This window comes from Poromitra crassiceps, assembly GCF_964638095.1.
Source record: "Poromitra crassiceps genome assembly, chromosome: 17".
NCBI classification, from domain to species: domain Eukaryota; kingdom Metazoa; phylum Chordata; class Actinopteri; order Beryciformes; family Melamphaidae; genus Poromitra; species Poromitra crassiceps.
This window is the reverse complement of record NC_139635.1, coordinates 19,938,030-19,964,803: the sequence shown is the minus strand read 5'-3', so window position 1 is coordinate 19,964,803 and position 26,774 is coordinate 19,938,030. Positions and strand designations below refer to the sequence as shown.

The 26,774-nt window shown below is 43.0% G+C and overlaps 1 protein-coding gene across 2 annotated transcripts in view; it reads left to right on the top strand.

Moving 5' to 3' along the window:
- LOC310792129 (polypyrimidine tract-binding protein 2-like) overlaps window positions 1–26,448 on the top strand; it is a 37,367-nt gene extending 10,919 nt beyond the window's left edge. Inside the window, exons 10-17 of one of the 2 annotated variants that reach the window (XM_083653842.1) lie at window positions 152–232; window positions 9,524–9,636; window positions 16,266–16,299; window positions 19,689–19,781; window positions 20,433–20,549; window positions 21,678–21,777; window positions 21,934–22,011; window positions 23,451–26,448. In XM_083653842.1, coding sequence (XP_083509968.1) covers window positions 152–232; window positions 9,524–9,636; window positions 16,266–16,299; window positions 19,689–19,781; window positions 20,433–20,549; window positions 21,678–21,777; window positions 21,934–22,011; window positions 23,451–23,580 — 746 coding nt within the window. In that variant the 3' untranslated portion in view covers window positions 23,581–26,448. The remainder of the gene's footprint in view (window positions 1–151; window positions 233–9,523; window positions 9,637–16,265; window positions 16,300–19,688; window positions 19,782–20,432; window positions 20,550–21,677; window positions 21,778–21,933; window positions 22,012–23,450) is intronic. The other variant, XM_083653843.1, reaches the window with a different exon arrangement.
- Window positions 26,449–26,774: the final 326 nt, after the last annotated feature.

The following is a 26,774-nucleotide window of genomic DNA, read 5'->3' as shown; positions in this document are numbered from 1 at the left end:
CAGTGTTTAGCCCCGTCTTGATTGCGAGCATCGTACGGTTTTAAGATTTAACATTCAGTCTGGTTTGGTTTTCCTGTGATACTTGCGCTTTTTGGAGCTAGTTGAGTTTAGCATTCTGTGGAATAAATCTAGTTGTTATATTGTCTTATAGGTACCTGTCCATCCGGATCGCTAGGTTCCTACTCTAGTGGAGGAGGTTACTCGTCTTCTCTCTCCCTCTCGCAGGGTGGAGGTACCTATCCTTCCCTTTTTCTTCTTTCTTTTTGTCCCTTCACTCTGTCTCTCTCTGCCTCTTTCTGTCCTGTCTCTTGTCTTGTCCTGATATGGCTGTCTGTTATCTGAATGCACCAGGGCTAGAATCTAGCCTTCCATCACCCAGCCTCAGAGGTTATCTGAGTGCACCAGGGCTAGAATCTAACCTTCCATCACCCAGCCTCAGAGGTTATCTGAATGCACCAGGGCTAGAATCTAACCTTCCATCACCCAGCCTCAGAGGTTATCTGAATGCACCAGGGCTAGAATCTAACCTTTCATCACACAGCCTCAGAGGCTGTTACCTGAATGCACCAGGGTTAGAATCTAACCTTCCATCACCCAGCCTCAGATGTTATCTGAATGCACCAGGGCTAGAATCTGACCTTCCATCACCCAGCCTCAGAGGTTATCTGAATGCACCAGGGCTAGAATCTAACCTTCCATCACCCAGCCTCAGAGGCTGTTACCTGAATGCACCAGGGCTAGAATCTAACCTTCCATCACCCAGCCTCAGAGGCTGTTATCTGAATGCACCAGGGCTAGAATCTAACCTTCCATCACCCAGCCTCAGATGTTATCTGAATGCACCAGGGCTAGAATCTGACCTTCCATCACCCAGCCTCAGAGGTTATCTGAATGCACCAGGGCTAGAATCTAACCTTCCATCACCCAGCCTCAGAGGCTGTTATCTGAATGCACCAGGGCTAGAATCTAACCTTCCATCACCCAGCCTCAGAGGCTGTTATCTGAATGCACCAGGGCTAGAATCTAACCTTCCATCACCCAGCCTCAGAGGCTGTTATCTGAATGCACCAGGGCTAGAATCTAACCTTCCATCACCCAGCCTCAGAGGTTATCTGAATGCACCAGGGCTAGAATCTAACCTTCCATCACCCAGCCTCAGAGGCTGTTATCTGAATGCACCAGGGCTAGAATCTGACCTTCCATCACCCAGCCTCAGAGGTTATCTGAATGCACCAGGGCTAGAATCTAACCTTCCATCACCCAGCCTCAGAGGCTGTTATCTGAATGCACCAGGGTTAGAATCTAACCTTCCATCACCCAGCCTCAGAGGTTATCTGAATGCACCAGGGCTAGAATCTAACCTTCCATCACCCAGCCTCAGAGGCTGTTATCTGAATGCACCAGGGCTAGAATCTAACCTTCCATCACCCAGCCTCAGAGGCTGTTACCTGAATGCACCAGGGTTAGAATCTAACCTTCCATCACCCAGCCTCAGAGGCTGTTACCTGAATGCACCAGGGCTAGAATCTAACCTTCCATCACCCAGCCTCAGAGGTTATCTGAATGCACCAGGGCTAGAATCTAACCTTCCATCACCCAGCCTCAGAGGTTATCTGAATGCACCAGGGCTAGAATCTAACCTTCCATCACCCAGCCTCAGAGGTTATCTGAATGCACCAGGGCTAGAATCTAACCTTCCATCACCCAGCCTCAGAGGTTATCTGAATGCACCAGGGCTAGAATCTAACCTTCCATCACCCAGCCTCAGAGACTGTTACCTGAATGCACCAGGGTTAGAATCTAACCTTCCATCACCCAGCCTCAGAGGCTGTTACCTGAATGCACCAGGGTTAGAATCTAACCTTCCATCACCCAGCCTCAGAGGTTATCTGAATGCACCAGGGCTAGAATCTAACCTTCCTTCACCCAGCCTCAGAGGCTGTTACCTGAATGCACCAGGGCTAGAATCTGACCTTCCTTCACCCAGCCTCAGAGGTTATCTGAATGCACCAGGGCTAGAATCTAACCTTCCATCACCCAGCCTCAGAGGTTATCTGAATGCACCAGGGCTAGAATCTAACCTTCCATCACCCAGCCTCAGAGGTTATCTGAATGCACCAGGGCTAGAATCTAACCTTCCATCACCCAGCCTCAGAGGTTGATACCATGGTTGGTAGGGGTGGGAATCACCAGAGGCTCCACAATACAAAATTATCAAGATACTTAAGTCATGATACGATATTATTGCGATTTTAAACATTTTGTGCTATGTTGAGTATTGCGATAACATATTGTGATTTATTACCTTTGTTCAACTGTAAATTATGTTCCCAATGGAAAACTTATTAGGTAGGACGTAGGCGTGGGAATCACCAGAGGCCCCACAATAAGATATTATCACAATACTTAACTCATGATAAATTATTGCGATTTTAAAAGTTCGATACTCGGCATCCGTGTATTGATACAATATTGCCATGCAAAATATTGCGATACTATTACTATTACTATATACTACTCTGCTCATAATACTTTACGGCATACTTTCATTAATCGACCAGTCAGTGTCGCCCATCTCCGATACAATGTATGTATATGAGTTTCTTTGATTACATATCATTTATATTATACAGGAGGTGATCAATATTGCACTGGTTGTCTATAGCAGTGGTTCTCAAATGGGGGTCCGCGGACCCCCAGGGGTCCGTGGCACTTTGCCAGGGGGTCCGCGAAAAGTTTGCAAGTAAAAAAAAAAATGCTACATGTTACTTATTCCTTCTCAAACTACTTCCTACATGGTGCTAGTCTATCAAAATATCTTGGCTGTCATTGATTGTGTTGCATAGTGGTTTTCTGTACTGTTGACAAATTGTGATATTGTAAGTCGCTTTGGACAAAACAAAAGTGTCTGCTAAATGACGTAATGTAAATGTAATGTAATAAAAATATATATATATTTATTTTTTTATTTTTTATATATATATCTTTTTGGCCAAAAGATATGGCATATTCATCTGATGCATCCGTCAGATTCCAGCCCTCACACCGCTCCCTAGATTCACCCCTCCACTCGTGCTGGATGCCTCGCCCCTCCACCACTACATGTAGTCAATAGTCGCGCGTCCCATTCGAGACTTTTTTCGTCCCTGGCACCGACATGGTGGAACGAACTCCCTCCCTCGGTCAAAAATATATATATTTTTTTTTGCAAAATCTTCATAGTTCAACGAAAATAGTTTATGCTTTAAATCTAAAATGGTTCATGGATTACATTCTAATAACAAACCTATCAAATTAAAAGTCAAGCACGTTACCGTGGAAACAATTAAGCTTAGGCCAAAATCACAAATCAGAATGAGGGGGTCCCCGGTATATTTTCTATCTTGTAAGGGGTCCTTGGCTGAAAAACATTTGAGAACCTCTGGTCTATAGGAAGTCCTTCACCTGGATTGATTCAAATTTCTAATGAAACACCTTGATCGGATTCCACAAATACGCTTCAATCTGTTGCATACCGTGAGTCGTATTTATTAACGTCAGTATGTCCCATGGTCTACTCTAAACATAGAGGCTTTTTCATCCTGACAAGGCTCACATTCTTGGAAACACTCGACTACTTGAATTGTTGGAATTGTTTTTGGCATGAAAACTATGACATTTATAAATATCCGGTGCCTGCATAGGCCTTGAAATAGCCTGTAAAGCAGTTGGGTTTTTCAGTGGGTACATTTACCAGCCAGTGACCACAATCAAGCAATATCTTATTCTGCTGTAGTCCCGCTCACCGTCTTCACTTGCATGATAAGTGGATCTGTTTCGGTCATCAGACCTTCATCAGCCAAACAAACACTCTGCTGTAGGAAACACATGACACGGTTTGCCCATCACACTTTCACACAAGCTCGCACTCAAAATGAGATGATCTGCACTTTGTCATGACACTTTAGGTTTCTTTTGTTTACATTTGATTCTAGCAAGCCACTGGCATTGCTAGAAAGATTGGCGGCTCAGATCAGATATGAACGTCTGCTCAGATCAGATATGAACGTCTGCTCAGATCAGATATGAACGTCTGCTCAGATCAGATATGAACGTCTGCTCAGATCAGATATGAACGTCTGCTCACATCAGATATGAACGTCTGCTCAGATCAGATATGAACGTCTGCTCAGATCAGATATGAACGTCTGCTCAGATCAGATATGAACGTCTGCTCACATCAGATATGAACGTCTGCTCAGATCAGATATGAACGTCTGCTCAGATCAGATATGAACGTCTGCTCTGATCAGATATGAACGTCTGCTCACATCAGATATGAACGTCTGCTCACATCAGATATGAACGTCTGCTCACATCAGATATGAACGTCTGCTCACATCAGATATGAACGTCTGCTCACATCAGATATGAACGTCTGATCAGATATGAACGTCTGCTCACATCAGATATGAACGTCTGCTCACATCAGATATGAACGTCTGCTCAGATCAGATATGAACGTCTGCTCAGATCAGATATGAACGTCTGCTCACATCAGATATGAACGTCTGCTCACATCAGATATGAACGTCTGCTCAGATCAGATATGAACGTCTGCTCAGATCAGATATGAACGTCTGCTCAGATCAGATATGAACGTCTGCTCACATCAGATATGAACGTCTGCTCAGATCAGATATGAACGTCTGCTCAGATCAGATATGAACGTCTGATCAGATATGAACGTCTGCCCACACAGTTGTGCTTTGTTGTCATTTCACTTTTACTTATTACATCATATTGTGCTTGTATCGAATTGTGAAGCCCATGTCGTGAGGAACCTCTCCTCTCTCGAAAGAAATGTCAAATTATCACACTGCAATGACTAATACTAGATATCTGAAAGTCCTCAAAAGTCGCCTGGCTCTTGCCCATTTCAATATGTCATGTGATTGTTATTCAGCTGGGACATTGGCTGGTCTAAATGACTCTGAGGCAGTAGAAGGTGCCTGGTCTAAATGACTCTGAGGCAGTAGAAGGTGCCTGGTCTAAATGACTCTGAGGCAGTAGAAGGTGCCTGGTCTAAATGACTCTGAGGCAGTAGAAGGCGCCTGGTCTAAATGACTGAGGCAGTAGAAGGTGCCTGGTCTAAATGACTCTGAGGCAGTAGAAGGCGCCTGGTCTAAATTACTCTGAGGCAGTAGAAGGTGCCTGGTCTAAACGATTCTGAGGCAGTAGAAGGTGCCTGGTCTAAATGACTCTGAGGCAGTAGAAGGCGCCTGGTCTAAATGACTGAGGCAGTAGAAGGTGCCTGGTCTAAATGACTCTTGAGGCAGTAGAAGGTGCCTGGTCTAAATGACTGAGGCAGTAGAAGGCGCCTGGTCTAAATGACTGAGGCATTAGAAGGTGCCTGGTCTAAATGACTCTGAGGCAGTAGAAGGTGCCTGGTCTAAATGACTGAGGCAGTAGAAGGCGCCTGGTCTAAATGACTGAGGCAGTAGAAGGTGCCTGGTCTAAATGACTCTGAGGCAGTAGAAGGTGCCTGGTCTAAATGACTGAGGCAGTAGAATGTGCCTGGTCTAAATGACTCTGAGGCAGTAGAAGGTGCCTGGTCTAAATGACTCTGAGGCAGTAGAAGGTGCCTGGTCTAGATGACTCTGAGGCAGTAGAAGGTGCCTGGTCTAAATGACTCTGATGCACTAGAAGGTGCCTGGTCTAAATGACTGAGGCAGTAGAAGGTGCCTGGTCTAAATGACTCTGAGGCAGTAGAAGGTGCCTGGTCTAAATGACTCTGAGGCAGTAGAAGGTGCCTGGTCTAAATGACTCTGATGCACTAGAAGGTGCCTGGTCTAAATGACTGAGGCAGTAGAAGGTGCCTGGTCTAAATGACTCTGGGGCACTAGAAGGTGCCTGGTCTAAATGACTCTGATGCACTAGAAGGTGCCTGGTCTAAATGACTGAGGCAGTAGAAGGTGCCTGGTCTAAATGACTCTGATGCACTAGAAGGTGCCTGGTCTAAATGACTGAGGCAGTAGAAGGTGCCTGGTCTAAATGACTCTGAGGCAGTAGAAGGTGCCTGGTCTAAATGACTGAGGCAGTAGAAGGTGCCTGGTCTAAATGACTCTGGGGCACTAGAAGGTGCCTGGTCTAAATGACTGAGGCAGTAGAAGGTGCCTGGTCTAAATGACTCTGAGGCAGTAGAAGGTGCCTGGTCTAAATGACTGAGGCAGTAGAAGGTGCCTGGTCTAAATGACTCTGGGGCACTAGAAGGTGCCTGGTCTAAATGACTGAGGCAGTAGAAGGTGCCTGGTCTAAATGACTGAGGCAGTAGAAGGTGCCTGGTCTAAATGACTCTTGAGGCAGTAGAAGGTGCCTGGTCTAAATGACTCTGGGGCAGTAGAAGGTGCCTGGTCTAAATGACTGAGGCAGTAGAAGGTGCCTGGTCTAAATGACTCTTGAGGCAGTAGAAGGTGCCTGGTCTAAATGACTCTGAGGCAGTAGAAGGTGCCTGGTCTAAATGACTGAGGCAGTAGAAGGTGCAGGTTTAGATATGAGAGGAAGTTAACAGGAGTTGTATTTGTCAGTCCAGTTCTGAACTATAACGCTGCGTTGTATGTGACATTTTCATTACTGAAGCAGCTTCTGGATCCCTTTTTGTTTGAATATGTACATTATGTCTGTAAACAGTCATTTGTGTTGCTAAAGTCACAATAGCTTAGGGTTTCTTTGCAAAAATGATGCCGAAAAGCTAGCCAACTCTCTAGCTAGTGGGCTACGCTAACCTAAATAACACCTGCCTTATTACTGTGCTGTCAAGCACATCAGCATGCGTGATTGGGAGTTGTGGTGTGTGTTTTGAGTTTTCATGCACGCCCGTTCCTGCTGTGATTTGCCACGGTAACTTTGGAACAGGGAGCAAAGCACCATTGTTATTGGTTCTCTATTAGGGATGTTCATTTTGAAAATTTTCCAAAATCGATAATCGGTGAAAATTAACGATCAATTATCGATCATCGATTTTATTAATACTTAGAAAATTTTCAATATTTTCAATTTTTTTTTCTTTTTTTTTTTTTTTTTTTTACAAAATGAATGCCTATGGCAGAAAATACGAAAGACAACGTGTTCTCCTCAATGAACTCTTTATTTCAATGTGTCTCCTCTCCAACACTGCTGTCCCCGGCGCATGCCGGTGTGAATTTCCCATGTTTAAAACAGTTTTGTTGGCACAAAGGCCCGTGCCCAGCCAGAAAACTAGAGACTATATGAAGCTCCACCTCACGTTAGTCGGCTGTGCAATGGAGTGGGGCGAGGAGTAACGAATTCCACCCAAACCTAGTCCAATTTTTTTTTTTTTTTTTTATAATTAAAAAATCGATCCAAATGCCACAGGATCGATTCCAATCCTTAACGATCGATTATCGATTTTCGATAATTGATGAACATCCCTATTCTCTATAGTATTTTACAAAGTATTCCCATAATTTGGTAAATAATCACATCAGTATATGAGCTGCTGAATGGGGGGGAACAAACCAACATCCACATCGATCTCCTAGTGGTAATTACAAGTAGGATGCGGACAGGGCAGAACTTAGTTCGCTATCCAGCCTCAGACAGTGCTGTCTGGCTTGTAGCCTGCAGCTAGCTAGCTAGCTGGCTAAAAAGCCATGGCAAGCGTCACATAAATAAATGGGATTAAAATGTGTCAGTCAGATGATGGTTTCGGACGCCGGAGACAAAACTACATTCAACAGCAGCGGACAAGATTTAGGGCTAGCATCAGCGTCGCTGCTAGCCGTTAGCTCCAGATCGCTAGCTGACAGGAGTCTCGACACACACACACACACACACTTACTTTTCGTGATGGCAAAATTACATGTGGGAAGTAGTTTTATTGCTGAGACAGGAAGTGGGGCGGTTTTGTCTTCAGAGTTAAAGCCTAGACTGTGACACTTTTGAGAAAATGTTTTGAATAATTGGGCTGTGCAGAGCAACATAAATGTTTAAAGAAGTATGAAAGTATAATATAAGAGTATAAACACATCACAAACCGTCCAGCTATATACTAGTAGGGGTGGGAATCACTGATACGATATTATCACGATACTTAAGTCACGATCCGATAGTATTGCGATATGCTAGTATTGTGATATATTGAGTATTGCAATATTGCGATATATTGTGATTTATTACCTTTTTTTTGTCCCAAATGTAAAAACTTTGTCAACATCTGTTTTATCTAATCAGATAAAGTTTCCAGTCTGTTCATCTCACTTCAATCATTTTGATTGGAAAGAAATGGGATTGTGAAGCAGACAGAGTGACCAACACTGTCATAAAAAGCTGTCATAAATGTTGCATGATGCACTTGACATTTTGTATAATAAAACATCACGATACTTAGCATTCGATACGATATATTGCCCACAAAATATCACGATACTATGCTGTATCGATTCCCCCCCCCACCCCTATATACTAGGTTCCACCCAGTCTTGTTTTTCTTCTTCTTAAAGTCGAGCTGAACCCAAAAATGACTTTTCTTTTCTTTTAGTTCAAATACCTGGGTATGCAGTGCACCTATGTAATAATGTATGCAAAACAAATCACAAAAGATTTCATTGATAACAGTAATGTACGGTTTGCTGACGTCACCTAGTAGTACTATCAAATTTCTACCCCATTTCAACCAATCATATCATGACATGCAGCTGTCAATCAAATCTTCCTTTCAGGATAATTTTCTCTCCCAAAAGAAAGAGAAAATGGCGCCTAGTGCCTGTCATCTGGCAGAATTCATATCCCATAAACTAACTACTAACTTGGCCAATTGTTAGAAACATGAACAAAAAACAAAAACTATAATCTATAAGAATGCAAAGAAATGTAACTGGCTCGTTAAAACACACATTCCAGGGATATTATTTACATTTATAACGATAATGACGCGCGCCTCCGAGCCTGACAGCCTCCCTGCCTGTCAGGGGTCGTCTCTCGGAGTTTCCAGGCGGGCGGGCAGCACCCATGCATCGGATTGTCCGCTCGCTCCGCACGAAGCAGCCTGGCTGCCTGGTACTCCGCGGATCCCACTCGCGTAGCACGACAACACGCTGAATCCCACCCGATTTGGGGGTGGAACACGCCAGGATTGGCCAATGCCAAAGCCAGTCCTCAGAATTGTCAAATCAAATCATCGACACCGTATATGGTCCGCCTCTCAATTTGTTTTCAGTCTGAAACGGACTCAGATGCACGTGACGAACGGGTTCGCCTCGACTTTAAACACTTGGTTTTGGGTTTGTTGAATCATTATGCAAAACTTAAACTAATCAATGTATGTGATGAGTGATGTGGATGAATTGTGGCAGCCCTGATGACATTGATAGAAAAGCCATCATCAGTCCTGAGTGTTGTGCTTGTAAACTGATGTAGATTTCTGTTGTGTTATTGTTGATCGGATCCTGATGTGATGTAGATTTCTGTTGTGTTATTGTTGATCTGATCCTGATGTGGTTCTTATCTTATCCCGTCTTCACAGGAGCCATCAGCCCCCTGAGTGCGGCGGCAGCAGCGGCGGCGCACGCCGGTCGTGTCGCTCTGTCCGGGTCTGGAGTCTCAGGAGTCCTGCTGGCATCCAACCTTAATGACGAGGTACACTAACCACAACTACAACCAGAACCCTAAGCAGAACCCAGCTGTGTGCCAGTGTCTCAGCTCACTTACATTCACTCACTCGGTTCAAATAAAGGCCCAATTATGCTCAACCTTAAATACGCATACGTCTGTCCGTACTCTGCGTTTATTTTGTGCGTAATTGAGCGCGTTTTCTGAAACCTTATGGATACGGATGAAACGGAGCAGCACCACACATACACTCTCTACTGCCCACTAGTGCTTAACATTATACCAACGTGAAAGAGGCGTGGAAGTACAGTATGTGGGCAGTGACGGTTACAGGGTTTGAATCGGACACAAAATGGAGCATAAATGAGCTCTAAGTAAGTAGAAAAGGTGCTTCATTTGAATTTATTGAACGGAAAGTGAAGTAAGTGAATACCTGAAGCCTGTGTGTGTCTGTGTGTGTCTGTGTCTCTGTGTGTGTGTGTGTGTCTGTCTGTGTCTGTCTGTCTGTGTCTCTGTGTGTGTGTTTGTGTGTGTATGGACTGTCACAGGTCTTAAACTCTGCAGTTTTTTAAATCTCTGTCCTACAGCTTTCTGTTAATATAATATGACTATGTTGGTTGTAAATTCTCAGACCTGTATCTACTCTGGCATGTGTTTTGTGAGTGTGTTTCTACACCTTTTTACCATAATCTGACTGAATCTGTGTGTTCTGTTGTCTTTCTATTGAAGCTACATGTGTCAAATCTATTCTATCGTCTGTATTTCTGTATGTATCAGTGCCTCTCTCCCTCTCTCTCTCTGTCTGTCTGTGTCTCTCTCTCCCTCTCTGAGATGGCCTCCATAGTGTAGTGGTGGTTTTCACGGCTCTGCCCCCTTGTGGTGATCTCTTGCTTTTACAGCTGAAACCTGGCTGCCACATGACACACAGCAGTCCCCTCCATCTCCTTGGGAGGATGCTGCAGTATCATCCAGTGGTTAACAAGCCAAACGCACAGAACTTAGTTTCTGTCAGAAGAAGTTAAAACATATCATCCAGTGGTTAACAAGCCAAACGCACAGAGCTTAGTTCTGTCAGAAGACATTAAAACATATCATCCAGTGGTTAACAAGCCAAACGCACAGAGCTTAGTTCTGTCAGAAGACATTAAAACATATCATCCAGTGGTTAACAAGCCAAACGCACAGAGCTTAGTTCTGTCAGAAGAAGTTAAAACATATCATCCAGTGGTTAACAAGCCAAACGCACAGAGCTTAGTTCTGTCAGAAGAAGTTAAAACATATCATCCAGTGGTTAACAAGCCAAACGCACAGAGCTTAGTTCTGTCAGAAGACATTAAAACATATCATCCAGTGGTTAACAAGCCAAACGCACAGAGCTTAGTTCTGTCAGAAGACATTAAAACATATCATCCAGTGGTTAACAAGCCAAACGCACAGAGCTTAGTTCTGTCAGAAGAAGTTAAAACATATCATCCAGTGGTTAACAAGCCAAACGCACAGAGCTTAGTTCTGTCAGAAGAAGTTAAAACATATCATCCAGTGGTTAACAAGCCAAACGCACAGAGCTTAGTTCTGTCAGAAGAAGTTAAAACATATCATCCAGTGGTTAACAAGCCTAACGCACAGAGCTTAGTTCTGTCAGAAGAAGTTAAAACATATCATCCAGTGGTTAACAAGCCAAACGCACAGAGCTTAGTTCTGTCAGGAGTAAAAAATGGAAATAAAATAGTCAGGGTTGCGTTACATCCTAAAAGGGTGTCTGAGGGAAGTTTGTTTGTTTGTTTGTTTTGTCGGTCACTCAGGTCACAGATTCCTGAATCTGTCCCGCCCACTTAACAGATCTTGATGAGAGATCCGGTGTTGCTCTAGGCTAGAGCCCCTCCCCTCCGCCTTTGAGGTATTCTTGGGGGGGTTTACATTGAAGATTCATGACGAGACGAGTTAAAACTTGCAACTACTTGCAAAAGAATGCGCTCTACAACCTGCCAGTTTACACCAATGAGACGAGACGGTGTATCGTTTCCATATATATAATACTAATACATAATATAATACTGTACATCAGAGTGTCTGTTAGGGGTGTCAAAAATAATCCATTATAAGATGCATCGCGATGCGGACGTGCACGATTCTGCATCGATTCACAAATGTAAAAAATTGATTATAATTTTTTTTCTTTTTCTTCTTTTTTTACAATCAAATAAAATATAATGGGAAGTACATGCAGTTGTTTATTTGGATCATAATACAATGCAATTCCAAATGCACTTTTATTTTAAAAGTAGCCACACAGTGAGAAAAAAGAAATCATGTATTGGGAAAAAAAGTGATGCATCGATAATCGTAAATCGAATCGTAGCCCTACGAATCATAATCGAATCGTGAGGCCAGTGAAGATTCACAGCCCTAGTGTCTGTTAGCTTTCTGTGTGGCTTCATGCTGTCTTCACGTCTACCGGGACGCCTATTAACATTTGGCCAACATGGCGTCGAATGTCCCAACTGAGGAGAAGTTAGTATTCCCCCACCCGAAATGAGTTTGTTCCTCTTGAAAGCATTCAGTTCTTCCGAGGATAATGCTGTATGATCACCGTGGTTACAAAATGACAAGAGGGATACTCAACTGTTAAACCTCCAGTGAAAGCAACTGTCCTCCAGACACACACGATAACACTATCCTAGTGACTGCATACATATTCAACATGGCGCAAGCTATACAATCATGATAAACATAAATAAAATAAAAATCCAAAAGATTCTAAAACCAGACACCTGACCGCAACGCCATCAACCGCTCAACTATGAAGCCTTGATTTGATCGTGTCTGGTGTAAAAAAAAGAAACGGCAGATGGCGCTCACAACACATTGGCAATGTATTGTGTGTACGTGTGTACGTATCTTTCAGCCCACTGTGAATATTGAACTGAAGATTGAAGAATGACATTCTTGTATAAAAAGAAATCTGAAGGGGGCACGGTGGTGCAGTGGTAGCACTGTCGCCTCACAGCAAGAAGGTCCTGGGTTCGATTCCCACCTGGGAATCCCGCCTGAGGGTGTGTCCCCATTCCCATGTCCTCAGTGCCCTACGGCCCAAGTGGCCTATCTAGTCAAAAAGGACCTTTCTGTGTGGAGTTTGCATGTTCTCCCTGTGCTCCCCAGGGGTTTCTTCCCCCTGCTGGAAAAAAAGAATTAAAGCAGTCAAACTTCAAGTCCAAGCCCTCTCAGGCTCTTGTTTAAATACATCGCCTCTGTTTCTGTATAAATAAGTCTAGTCTGGCTGGATTTCCTTTCCACTCTCTCCATGACAAATCTGTCTTATCTCAAATGCCTCTGCCGCTGTGGGTGTCTAATCTGTCAATCTTAAAGTCGAGCTGAACCCAAAAATGACTTATTTATTTTAGTTCAAATACCTGGGTGGGTATTCAGTACACCTATTTAATAATGTATGCCCAAAAGAAATCACAAAAATCTATTTTCTTTTTAGTTTTTCACACTTTTTCACTTCAAGTTCATTTTTCAAGATTTCATTCATAACAGTAATCTACAGTTTGCTGACGTCACCTAGTAGTATCAAATTTCTACCCCATTTCAACCAATCGTATCACGACATGGCAGCTGTCAATCAAATCTTAATTTCAGGATAATTTTCTCTTCCAAATGAAGGGGAAAATGGCACCTAGTGCCTGTCATCTGGCAGAATAAACTAACTTTTCATAAACCCATAAACTAACTACTAACTTGAGCAATTATTCAAACTAAATCAAACGGTAATGTCTAAGAATGCAAAGAAATGTAACTGGCTCGTTAAAACTCGCATTCCAGGAATATTATTTACCGCAATAGCGATAATGGCGCGTGCCTCAGAGAGCCTGGTTGTCAGGGGTCGCCCCTCAGAGATTCCAGGCCGACGTGCTGCACTCTCCGCTCGGCAACACGAAGGCAGCTGGCTGCCTGCAGCTCGCTGAGCTCCACTCAGCCACTAACCTCGCGTCAGCAGGCTCTTCCCGAGGAGAGTGCCACAACACGCTGAATCCCACTCGTTTTGGAGGCGGAACACGCCAGGATTGGCCAAAGCCCAATCCAATCCCCAGAATTGTCAAATAAAATCATCGACATGCTACTATGACCCGTCATCTCTGTTATGTTTTCAGTCTGAAACGGACTCCGACGCACGGGTTCAGTTCGACTTTAAATGCCTGCGCCGCTGTGAAACAACATCAACAATGCTACTTTGTTGCTACACGCTGAAAACGATTGGATCCCCCGTTCTAGGGAGAGAGTCTGGCAAGCGAAACTAGGCTAAACCAAACAGAGCATGTTTCCCCCCCGCAAGTCCAGAGTGGAAATCTACACTGCCAGACTCTCCGGGAAGGGAGGGAAGTCTGGCAAGTGAGACTACAAGTCTGACCGGCCTAAATTATTGAGTGGTCATTTTGGCAACAGTTATCTCACCTGACCATAAACTGTCTCTAACCCCGGCGCCTGCTCTCATGTTCTCTGATCTGATTGGCCTGCTATCATGTTCTCTGATCTGATTGGCCTGCTATCATGTTCTCTGATCTGATTGGCCATCTGCTGCATGATGGTACCACCCCTCCTGGTTTGAGGTCAATTACCACTCACTCTTTTATTCACTCATTTATTTTTATTTTTTTATTTTTCCATTCATTTAATTTTGTCATTCTTTATATTCTTCTTTTCTGCCCTCCTCCCATCCTTCCTTCATTGATACATGCATCCAGCAGGGGGTGTGAGTGTGTGTGTGTGTTAACAGGACTGGAGGAGGTGTGTGTGTGTGTGTGTGTGTGTTGGGGGAATCGAACGAACCAACGATCATTCAGGTGCGAGACTAGCCCTACCCTTGTGGCCTGCATATCCAGAATGCCTTGTGGTCTGAAGAAGACCAAACATATTTCATTGTATTTTTATTTTTTATTTTCAGGATTTTGCTTGTCACGGTAAAACAATTTGGTTAAGGTTATGGTTTTCTTATTTAAGCATGACCAAACCCTAACCTTAAACAAGTGTTGTTGTTTTGTTTTTTGTTTTTTTGCCTAACCCTAACATCTGGGAATCCATTAAAAAAAATCAAAACTCCACAAGCTCATTAAAATACCTGAACAACCGGAAGTCAATGCTGAGGCTCTCGACCGTGCCCATTAGGGATGTTCATTTTGAAAAATTTCCAAAATCGATAATCGGTGAGAATTAACGATCAATTATCGATTATCGATTTTATTAATACTTAGAAAATTTTCAATATTTTCATTTTTTTTTTTTTTTTTTTTTTTTTTTTTTTTACAAAATGAATGCCTATGGCAGAAAATACGAAAGACAACGTGTTCTCCTCAATGAACTCTTTATTTCAATGTGTCTCCTCTCCAACACTGCTGTCCCCGGCGCATGCCGGTGTGAATTTCCCATGTTTAAAACAGTTTTGTTGGCACAAAGGCCCGTGCCCAGCCAGAAAACTAGAGACTATATGAAGCTCCACCTCACGTTAGTCGGCTGTGCAATGGAGTGGGGCGAGGAGTAACGAATTCCACCCAAACCTAGTCCAAAAAAAAAAAAAAAAAATTTTTTTTTTTTTTTTTTTAATAATTAAAAAATCGATCCAAATGCCACAGGATCGATTCCAATCCTTAACGATCGATTATCGATTTTCGATAATTGATGAACATCCCTAGTGCCCATTTATGCTAATTCTACCGGCCAACTGCTGCTATACCCGGTTCTTGCCGTTTACAGTCCGACTAGCGACGGCACTACAAAGAAACGTGGAGCTAACACACACACACACACACACACACACACACACACACACACAAGCTATTTCACAGCGTTCTTTCACAAGTTGCTAGGATCCACTATTATCCGTATTTTCTTCGACCATGCCGACAGATTTTCATGCAAATGGAAACTGTGTCTGGAGAGAGATTACCATAACCGCCATAGCCAACCTTTGGGACGTAATTGAGCATGTTAAAAAATTGTTATGTTGCTTACCCGCGAATCAAACCACAGTCTCCAGCATTGCAGGCAAACACCTAGTCCCCTGCACCAAACCCTTGGCGTTTTACTTGCCTCACTCAAACCACAACAACCGGCATCCTTAAAACAAAAACGAAAATGTAATGAAATATGTTTGAAGAGTTTCGTGGCGTTTCTCCGTCATCCCCGACGCGAGCTCGGCCTGCTTCGGGCCGCGAGGGTAGGGCGAGTCTCTCCCCGACGACTCAAGACTCCGTTAATGTTCCACTGATGCTCTGTTTACTGACCTCTGCTTTGGTTTTTGTCCTCCTTTCTCCCTTCCTTCCCTCCTCTGCTCCTCCCTTCTCCCATGTACTACCCCTCCCTGTCTCCCTGTATACGATCCTGTAATGTCGGAACTCCTTTCCCAAATATCATCCAACCCTCCTGTACCTCTCTCCTCTTGGTCTAACCTGACATTTGGCTCTGCCGTTTTGACCCCTTCCCCCCCCCTCGCCCCCACACCCTCCATCTTTGCTCCGTCCCTCCATCGTCACGGAAACCACCACCTCCCCCTCTCCGTTGCCGGGCGGTCTGATCTCTACCTCCGTCTCTCCTCCTCTTGCTCCTCTGCTCCTCTGCTCCTCTTCCTGTCCTCCTCTGCTCTGCGGTCTCTCTCTCTAAAGATGGTCACGCCTCAAAGTCTCTTTACCCTCTTCGGTATGTTCAACCTCTACTATTCTACTCTACCTCTATCTGTGTACCCAGCTCTCCACAGTGTCGTCGAGCTCTCAGTACCTCTCAGTCTCTCTCTCTCTATGCCTCTCTCTCTATCATGGTTTACGCCTCTACCAGCTCTCCCTCCTTCAATGAAGGCCACCAGTCTTTTGGTCGATAGTCCAGTTGGTGAACTTTGGTGAGCGATCAAGTGATGAGGACATAGACACCAGAATCACCAGGTGTCCCTTGCTAAAACTTTGACTTTAGCATACACTATGTTGAGTGATAGTAGGCGCCATGCTAACACTTTAGCATACACTTTGTTGAGTGATAGTAGGTTCCATGCTAACACTTTAGCATACACTATGTTGAGTGGTAGTAGGTTCCACGCTAACATTTTAGCATACACTATGTTGAGTGGTAGTAGGTTCCACGCTAACACTTTAGCATACACTATGTTGAGTGGTAGTAGGTTCCACGCTAACACTTTAGCATACACTATGTTGATTGATAGTAGACCCCATGCTAACACTTTAGCATACACTATGTTGAGTGATAGTAGGTTCCATGCTAACACTTTAGCATACACTATGTTGAGTGATAGTAGGTTCCATGCTAACACTTTAGCATACACTATGTTGAGTGATAGTAGGCTCCATGCTAACACTTTAGCATACACTATGTTGAGTGATAGTAGGCTCCATGCTAACACTTTAGCATACACTATGTTGAGTGATAGTAGGCTCCACGCTGACACTTTAGCATACACTATGTTGAGTGATAGTAGGCTCCATACTAACACTTGAGCATACATTACTATGTTGAGTGATAGTAGACCCCATGCAAACACTTTAGCATACACTATGACTATGTTGAGTGATAGGCTCCATGCTGACACTTTAGCATACACTATGTTGAGTGATAGTAGGTTCCATGCTAACACTTTAGCATACACTATGTTGAGTGATAGTAGGCTCCATGCTAACACTTTAGCATACACTATGTTGAGTGATAGTAGGCTCCATGCTAACACTTTAGCATACACTTTGTTGAGTGATAGTAGGTTCCATGCTAACACTTTAGCATACACTATGTTGAGTGGTAGTAGGTTCCACGCTAACACTTTAGCATACACTATGTTGAGTGGTAGTAGGTTCCACGCTAACACTTTAGCATACACTATGTTGAGTGGTAGTAGGTTCCATGCTAACACTTTAGCATACACTATGTTGAGTGATAGTAGACCCCATGCTAACACTTTAGCATACACTATGTTGAGTGGTCATAGGTTCCACGCTAACACTTTAGCATACACTATGTTGAGTGGTAGTAGGTTCCATGCTAACACTTTAGCATACACTATGTTGAGTGATAGTAGACCCTATGCTAACACTTTAGCATACACTATGTTGAGTGATAGTAGGCTCCATGCTAACACTTTAGCATACACTTTGTTGAGTGATAGTAGGTTCCATGCTAACACTTTAGCATACACTATGTTGAGTGGTAGTAGGTTCCACGCTAACACTTTAGCATACACTATGTTGAGTGGTAGTAGGTTCCACGCTAACACTTTAGCATACACTATGCAGAGTGATAGTAGGCTCCATGCTAACACTTTAGCATACACTATGTTGAGTGGTAGTAGGTTCCACGCTAACACTTTAGCATACACTATGTTGAGTGGTAGTAGGTTCCACGCTAACACTTTAGCATACACTATGTTGAGTGATAGTAGGTTCCATGCTAACACTTTAGCATACACTATGTTGAGTGATAGTAGGCTCCATGCTAACACTTTAGCATACACTATGTTGAGTGGTAGTAGGTTCCATGCTAACACTTTAGCATACACTATGTTGAGTGATAGTAGCCCCATGCTAACACTTTAGCATACACTATGTTGAGTGATAGTAGGCTCCATGCTAACACTTTAGCATACACTTTGTTGAGTGATAGTAGGTTCCATGCTAACACTTTAGCATACACTATGTTGAGTGATAGTAGGCTCCATGCTAACACTTTAGCATACACTATGTTGAGTGGTAGTAGGTTCCATGCTAACACTTTAGCATACACTATGTTGAGTGATAGTAGCCCCATGCTAACACTTTAGCATACACTATGTTGAGTGATAGTAGGCTCCATGCTAACACTTTAGCATACACTTTGTTGAGTGATAGTAGGTTCCATGCTAACACTTTAGCATACACTTTGTTGAGTGATAGTAGGTTCCATTATCGTGCCTTATCGTTTCTTCAGAGCTGCTACAAGTTCCCACGTCCTCTCTTTTTAGATGCTGCTAGTGGCCTGCTACCATTTGACATCATGTATGCTAAAGCATTAGCATGTATGCTAAAGCATTAGCATTCATCATTGACTCGACTATTGACCCATGGAGGATTGCGGTGTCTACATTGTCATTACTTAACAGCAATGTTTGCCAACAGGACAATCTACCCAAAACTCAATGAATTCTTAGGCTCTCTCTCTCTATATATATCTCTCTCTCTTTCTCCTTCTATCTCTCTCTAGACGTGTAAATGTCCAGTGCAGCCAAAGCACACCCATTCATTTCATAGACAAGTTCAAATGGTTAGAGATGTCCAGTTTAGGTTACTTGCCTTTCAGTCATTCAACAAACTAGCAGCAAGAGTCAAGTCAGACAGTCAGCCCAGTCATTTAGACTAGTCAGAGTGTTAACCCATCGATACCTGATGCAGCATTTGTGCGTGTATCCCTTTAAGACCGCGGTCTTAAAGGGATACACGCACAAATGCTGCATCAGGTATCAATGGGTTAACCAGTCCAGGGTATCATGGACTTTGCTACTATACTACTTTACTCAACAATTCATTCCCTAGTGTTGCTTTTTATTATTCTGTGCCACCAGGATTAGAAATGGTTTATTTTGGTTTTGAATGAATCTCTTAGTAGTGTTAAAAAGTCTTACATTTGGCTTTCTGAAATGCCATGCACAAAACACCAACCATTCAGCCAGACACAGACAGATGTTCAGTTTGTCAGTAGGTCAGCCAGTTTGAGGTCTCAGCTGAAGCTAGGCTGTCTGTAGATTTCTCACAGCACAAAGCTACTCGGCCCCAGAGAAGACGCTGCTTCAGTTTGTAGTCAAAGTCACACGGGACGGTTCCATCTTTTCCTTTCGTTTGTCTCTCCAGCACTAACTTTGTTCTTTCCATCCTTCACACCTCTTTTCTTCTCCGTCGGCTCCATCTCTCCTGCTCTGTCTGTCCTCCTCCTCCACCCTGCTCTGCCTCTCTCTGTCCTGCTCTGTCTGTCCTCCTCCTCCTCCTCATCTCCTCCTCCACCCTGCTCTGCCTCTCTCTCCCTCCCTCTCTCTCTCTCTCCCTCTCTCTCTCTATCTTCAGGGGTCTATGGTGATGTCCAGAGGGTGAAGATCCTCTTCAACAAGAAGGACAGCGCTCTGATCCAGTTGTCAGATGGCAACCAGGCTCAGCTGGGTGAGTTACGACGGTGTCTGTTTGAGCCGGGCGACAAAATTTGACTTTTCCGGGTTTTTCATGACCGCACGACCCCTGAAATTAGTTTGGATGTAGTACTGTTCAGTAACTTGCAAACTAGTCTTAAAAACCAAGATAAAAAGAATCGTGATAAGATCGTGCATCGTGATCCTGCCTGAACAAATCGTGATGTGATATTTTTGCCATATCGCCCACCCCTACTGTGGACTACAAGCCAACTATAATGGGCATAAATCACAATTGCAGGTTAGGGCCATCAGAGCCACAGTCACATGGCTTGATTATGGAATATGGAATATGCAATAAGTTACCTTCCTAGCCATTCAGTCTGCGCAGTGAGCCCGACCCCGCGCAGTGAGCCCGACCCCGCACAGTTATCATTGCTGTACATGCTACATTAGCTAGCATCGACCATGTTAGTTAGCCACGCTTCGTTGCTGCTGTGTTATTGTACTGCGGATAAGGAATAAAGGATCCATGCTTGTGCTGGATCAAATAGAGAAGTGACTGGTCTCTCGTTCCTGCGTCCCTACAGTATATCATTTAGAATAGTGTAGTTATTTAATGTTGTTGGTCTTGTAGACTTCTGACCTGCCATTACCCTATCTCTCTCTCTCTCTCTCTCTCTAGCTATGAGCCATCTGAACGGTCAGAAGGTGTTTGCGAAAGTGATGAGAGTGACGCTGTCTAAACACCAAACTGTTGCTCTGCCTAGAGAAGGTCTGGACGACCAGCTTCTCACTAAAGGTGAGCCGGGATAACCTGCTACTGTGCATGCTGCTATATTGTGTAAAGGCTTTTGTGAAGTGTCGTCACATGTCTGGTCCAGGGCCTACCTAAAGGTAACTACTTGGTCTCTTAGAAATCACTTATAATGCACCGAAGTTGAGATATGTTGCCTGTTAGATTGTTATGTTAGTCATTTACATTATTTGAAAGGCAAGGCCAGATTATCCTTAAGAAAATCTTAACTTGTATAGGGCCTTGAAAAGTATTAAAAGATCAAACACAGTTGGACTTCATGTCCCTTAACAATTAATTTCCAATTTCACAGCTTTCATCAGAAATATTATATATCTGCTTTGCTTCTTTATTTTGGTTATTAAATTGTTCTAAAATTAAATTCCATGTAGCACTGAAACGCTCTTAAACTCTTGAATTTGGCCTCCAAGATCATAGCATGTTCATAAATGTGTCACTTTAAAGGACTTAAAGGAACACTGTCCATTTTCAACCAGCTTTGTATCATTAGAACATCAGTAGTATATCAGAAAACTGTAAACTGTTTTGAAGTCTGTCATTTAAGTTGACAGTTATTGAGTGTTAAAGTGTGGACCAGTGACATCACTGGTCCACACTAACTCAAATTAATAACTCATTAACTCAAATCAACTCTCAATAACTGTCAAACTAGATGAATGACTTCAAAACCGTTTACAGTTTGAGAGTTGATTTGAGTTAATGAGTTATTAATTTGAGTTAGTGTGGACCAGTGATGTCACTGGTCCACACTAAAATACACTCAATAACTGTCAAATTAAATGACAGACTTCAAAACAGTTTACAGTTTTCTGATATACTACTGATGTTCTAATGATACAAAGCTGGTTGAAAATGGGCGGAGTGTTCTTTTAAAGGATAAGTTTTGCTCCATCTTCTGCTATTGATCTGATCGCTGCGCTGCATACTGCACCAAGTCAAATTCATAGTTTGTAATCTGATTCACTCACTATGGCTTTTAAAATGAATCGTGAATCTTGAAAATAATTGGACCTTGCACATGTTCACTTATTGTTACATCACTTTCACACATTTGCGCTAATACGATGTCAAAGATGCTACAGCAATGAATTTATTCTTGTCATTATTGGACAGATTTCTCTGGCTCACCACTCCATCGCTTTAAGAAGCCAGGATCCAAGAACTTTCAGAACATCTTTCCTCCCTCAGCAACACTTCACCTCTCTAACGTACCGTAAGTCACACATTCCGTCTATTATAGATTAGATTCTCCGTTTTATACAAATGCTGTCTCTTCTTCTCTTCTCTCAGTCGAGCATATTGTTTTATTGGTGTAGAGAATTTGCTTCTGCTTCAAACCAATAATACGACTTTGTCTTTGGACGTCCAGGGAGGGAGTCAGCGAGGAGGATCTCCGTCTTCTCTTCTCCAACAACGGAGGAGCCGTCAAGGCCTTCAAGTTCTTCCAGTAAGAAAGACTTTGCTGTGAAGCTCTGTATATAAATGATGACTGTTACCCAGCGACCTGCCACTCGCTCCCAAGGTGTCTGCAGCTCCTGACAAGTCTAAAAACCAGCGTGGTGCCGCCGCCGCAGAAATCTGACAGTTACATTTCAAATGGCAACCTTTGATTGAGTGGTGATAAAAACATAATTGACACACGGAAATTGGAAAACAGACCTTACGCTCCGAGAAGTTTGAGTGACAGAAATTTGTTTAGAATTATGCACAGAATCCATGGTGTGTGTGTGTGTGTGTGTGTGTGTGTGTGTGTGTGTGTGTGTGTGTGTGTGTGTGTGTGTGTGTGTGGGTGGGTGGGTGGGTGGGTGGGTGGGTGGGTGGGTGGGTGGGCGGGCTGTATGTGCGCGCGTGTGGGCTGTATGTGCGCGCGTGTGCGGGGGGGAAGAACACTCCACTGCTGACTGAGATGTGAATATAGTGATTGATACCTAAGGTTTAAGGTTACAATGTTATAATACATATATACTAGGGCTGTCAATCGATTTAAAATATTTAATCGTGATTAATCGCATGATTGTCCATAGTTAATCACGATTAATCGCACAATTTTGTTTATCTGTTCTAAATCTACCTTAAACCGAGGTACCTTAAACTTGGGAGCTTTGTGCAAAGATGCACTGTTGTATTAATATGGGTAGTAGCTATTATCATTAGTATGGGTAAGTATTTGGCCATTGGTATATTGTTGGGAATACACATCTCTCAGGCTGCACTGTGTGAAGTTAACCGTGCTATCCAGGAGCAGCTGCGTGCCTGCTCTCTCTCTCCCCCCTCTCGCTTTCTCTCTCCCTCTCGGTCTCTCTCTCCCGCTCTCCGTTGGTCTCTCTCTGACTCTGGTCTTTCTCACTGTCTGTTTCGCTCGCTTTCTCTGCCTCTCTCTCTCCCTCAACCCCCCGCTCTCCGTCTGTCTCTCTCTCTCTCTCTGCAACGGTCTGATCGCGCTGACGCGCTCTCTTTCTCTCTCTCACCGAAAATGCGGGACATCTTCTCAATTTTAAGCTGAACTTGCCATTATACCCATTTTCTTCCTCCTTTTCTGCTCACGGAGGTTTGTTTCTGCTTGCTATCAACGTTACTGCTTCCTGATTTCCCAAACTACGGGTCGGACCAAGGCTCAAACATTACAGAAAGTGCATGCGTTAATCGCACGTAAAAGAAAATAGTGGCGTTGAAAGGAATTTGCGTTAACGCGTTATTATCGCGTTAACTTTGACAGCCCTAATATATACATTATGATTGATTATCGCAAAATAAATATTACCCCAATTATATATTGGAGAAAATCACGGACGATAGACACCTGATCCACAACATTAAACTGCTGTGATTTCTGAGTCCACAAGTACAGCCAATCAACTGTTTCTCTCCCATTCTTCCCTCCATCAGAGACCACAAGATGGCGCTGATCCAGATGACGTCAGTAGAAGAGGCGATCCAGGGCCTGATCGATCTCCACAACTATGACATGGGAGGGAATCACCATCTTAAAGTCTCCTTTTCCAAGTCTACCATCTAACCCTCACACCCAAACATCTACCACATGGGAGGATGTGACTACCTTTTCTAAATCTACCGTTTTCTTCCATAATCCCTAGTGTATTCCCCCCACCTTAAGTTAATATTGTAGTATCCAAAACAGCCACATTTTCTTATGAAACTTGCTTCAGTGATTGAACATTTAACTTGAAAGTACAAGATTCCAATTTGGCTTTGCAAATTCAAATATTACAAAAACCTATTTCCCCAGAAATATGACTTTCTTAAAGTAGTAATCTCTTTTTAGGATGCACGATATGGATTCTCTTCAGCCGATAACAATGACCGATAATGATCTGTTTCTCATGGCCGATACGATAACGGATACTTTTTGTATTTAAAAAAAAGAAGTTCATAATAACCTGTAGTGTATGCACAGCTGAGGGTGAGAAAGGCTTAAGATGTAGTGAGCAAAGATGATGTAATATTCCATAGCTCTCTGACCTAAACAAATCTGACCACTATTGTGAACACGAAAAGAAACGAACACTTGAGACTCAAATGTTGATTTTTTTTATTTTTTTTTTTTCTCGTAAAGAGCATTTCTCCTCAGAATCCAAATGAAATGCTTTGACATGATCTGTCAATTCAGCCTTGTAAATGCATTGAATACAGGTTATTAGTTAAAGTTAAATTAAAGTCAATTAAAGTGCATCAGCCAATACAAGAATAAAGGCTTTCATAGAACCGAAAGCGCATGGCTGCTTAGTCTGCAGATAAAACACAATGACAAAAGAAGGCATACAGTAGACTGGCCTCTATGGCATTTTATGCTTAAAGGTATCCAAAGGGGTTTTCCTTGTAAACGACTTGTTTTGTATAGATATTATAGCCGATCTATATATATATTGGCTATATATAGCCGATAAGGATAGATTTCCCATTATCGGCCCGATAATTTATTGGTTCGATATATATCGTGCATCTCTACTCCCCCCCCCCCCCCCCCCCTTTTGCCTCCATGTTTGATGCTGTGGTAGTGTTTTTCTTTAGCCTGTCTTTGTTGCTCGGCGCTCATTGCTGTGGTGTTTCTGCACTGCATGTCCCAGAGTTCACCTGTCAATGCAAGAGCGTGTGAGCGGGACTGTAACGTAGTTTTAATTGGATTTTTTCTGTCGTAGTTGATCCTTCTCTTCTTTGTTTGTTTTAGCCGTGGTGACCATCGCCGCTCGTGCTCACTACCCACTTCCTCCTCCCAGAGGCACAAACTGTCAGCTGTTGCTGCTGCTCACTTCCTGTGTGCCAGATCATTTCTCCTATTCCCCCCCCCCCCCCCCCCCCATGTGTAGTCCCGCTAAATGTAAAGGCTTTCATGAAGCGGCTGTAGCTTGAAATCGCTGTTGTGTTCTAGCAGTCATATAGAGAGGAGCAACATAGAGATCTATATGACCATTTTGCGCATTATTACTTTAAATCCAAGGAAGTCTAATTCATTTTGTAACTCTCCAAACGCCCTCCAAAATGTCGTGTTGATTTAGCTTTGTGGACTCTCTTGATTAGTAGCAGCCATAATTCTCAGTTGTTTCCATGCCCCCTTTTGTGTCTCTTCTGGAAAACCACAAATTCCTTCCAAACCGGTGCAGGACCGTATCAGAATTGAAACGTTATTATTTGGGGACACACACTCCCGGGTCAGTTAAAATTCACATTTGACACAAAACCCCGCCTTCTCTTATACTGTGTTGTTGATTCACTCCCTTGTTAATGTTCTGTCCTCACGTCTCGTTTAAGAACACTCTGAACTCTGATGTTTCTTACCTCCAAGCTACGAGGAGAAAGGAGAGGATGGTGCCGACACCTCAAGGTGGACCTGGGCATTCCCATCGTCGTCTCCTCATGGTCAGAATGTGTGCCTTGCTCGTCGGCCCGGCACATTCTGTCACTGTGGATACTGTTTGTGTTCATGTTGTTGTTGTCACTCTGTGGAGCAGTGGTGGCCAGAGCTTTCCTGGGAACCCATTTGACCTTTCAACATAAACCACAAAAAGACGTACTCCAAAACGGAAAAATCAGTGACCGCCCACTTTTTCATGGCTTCAGTTCCGTTCCTTCATAAATTTTCTCCATAGATGTTTTGGAAAATCCTTATATAAAGAGTTTTAAGCCTGGAAGCAAGAAAACCAGCTAGCAGAGGAATCGTGAGTCACCATAAAACATTGGACTCGGAGCAAAAATAAAAAGTGGGATATAGATTTATGTATGTATGTATATATATTTATATATGTATATATATATATATTTATATATGTGTATATATATATATATATATATATATATATTTGTTAACCAACCGGGCTATTTCAAGGTGATATATTTTAGGCAATTATCAGTTACATTTTTGACATCTTATTACATTATTTTTTATTGTTTTTAACTCAAATAATCGTGAATTTATGACAGAAAGAACAACATAAATGTGAAATAAACGTCAGGGAAACCTGTCTCTGAGACACTTAAACTCCCACCAAATTACTCTGATTTATGATAACCTTCATACAAATATTTGAATAAATCAAGTAATTTCCAGAACCAAATAGTTGTACTGTATATGTACCAACTCTTGTATACATAAGTGTAACAAAGCAACTGATACACTTAATTTAATGTCAACAGATTTCCAGTGGAACAGGAGAAACACTGGAGCCTCCTTGGGGGAGGCCTAGAAAACCTTTTTCCCCCTCCCGTCTCAAAATGTTAAGCCGAGCTCAAAATTAGAAGAATTTTTATGCTTTGTTTTTTAATCAAAACAAAAAATAGGCGTCTGAAAAACAATGCAATGAAAGTTCGATTGATATCCAGAGTATATGTCGAAAAAACCCACATGCCCCGCCCCCCCCACCCCAATAAATGGTGTACAATAATCAAGATATAGAACCCACAACATCGACAACAAGCTGCTGCTTTCAATCAATTTTATTAGTACAATGAGTCACAATGAAACTCAACCTCTAGTAAGCCTTAGTAAACCCCCAACACTGGATATAATCTACATTTATAACGAATCAGTTGGAACGCACGCAGACCACTTTGGCTTTTGGTCACCCGTTAACGCTTTCTTGTTCTTCCCGTGCGAACGCTCTCTCTGCCGACACATACTGTTTCACCCACTGGCTGAACGATCACACTCTCAAGCGGTTTAGAAACCCATACACCCACCTTTGATAGCAAGTTGAT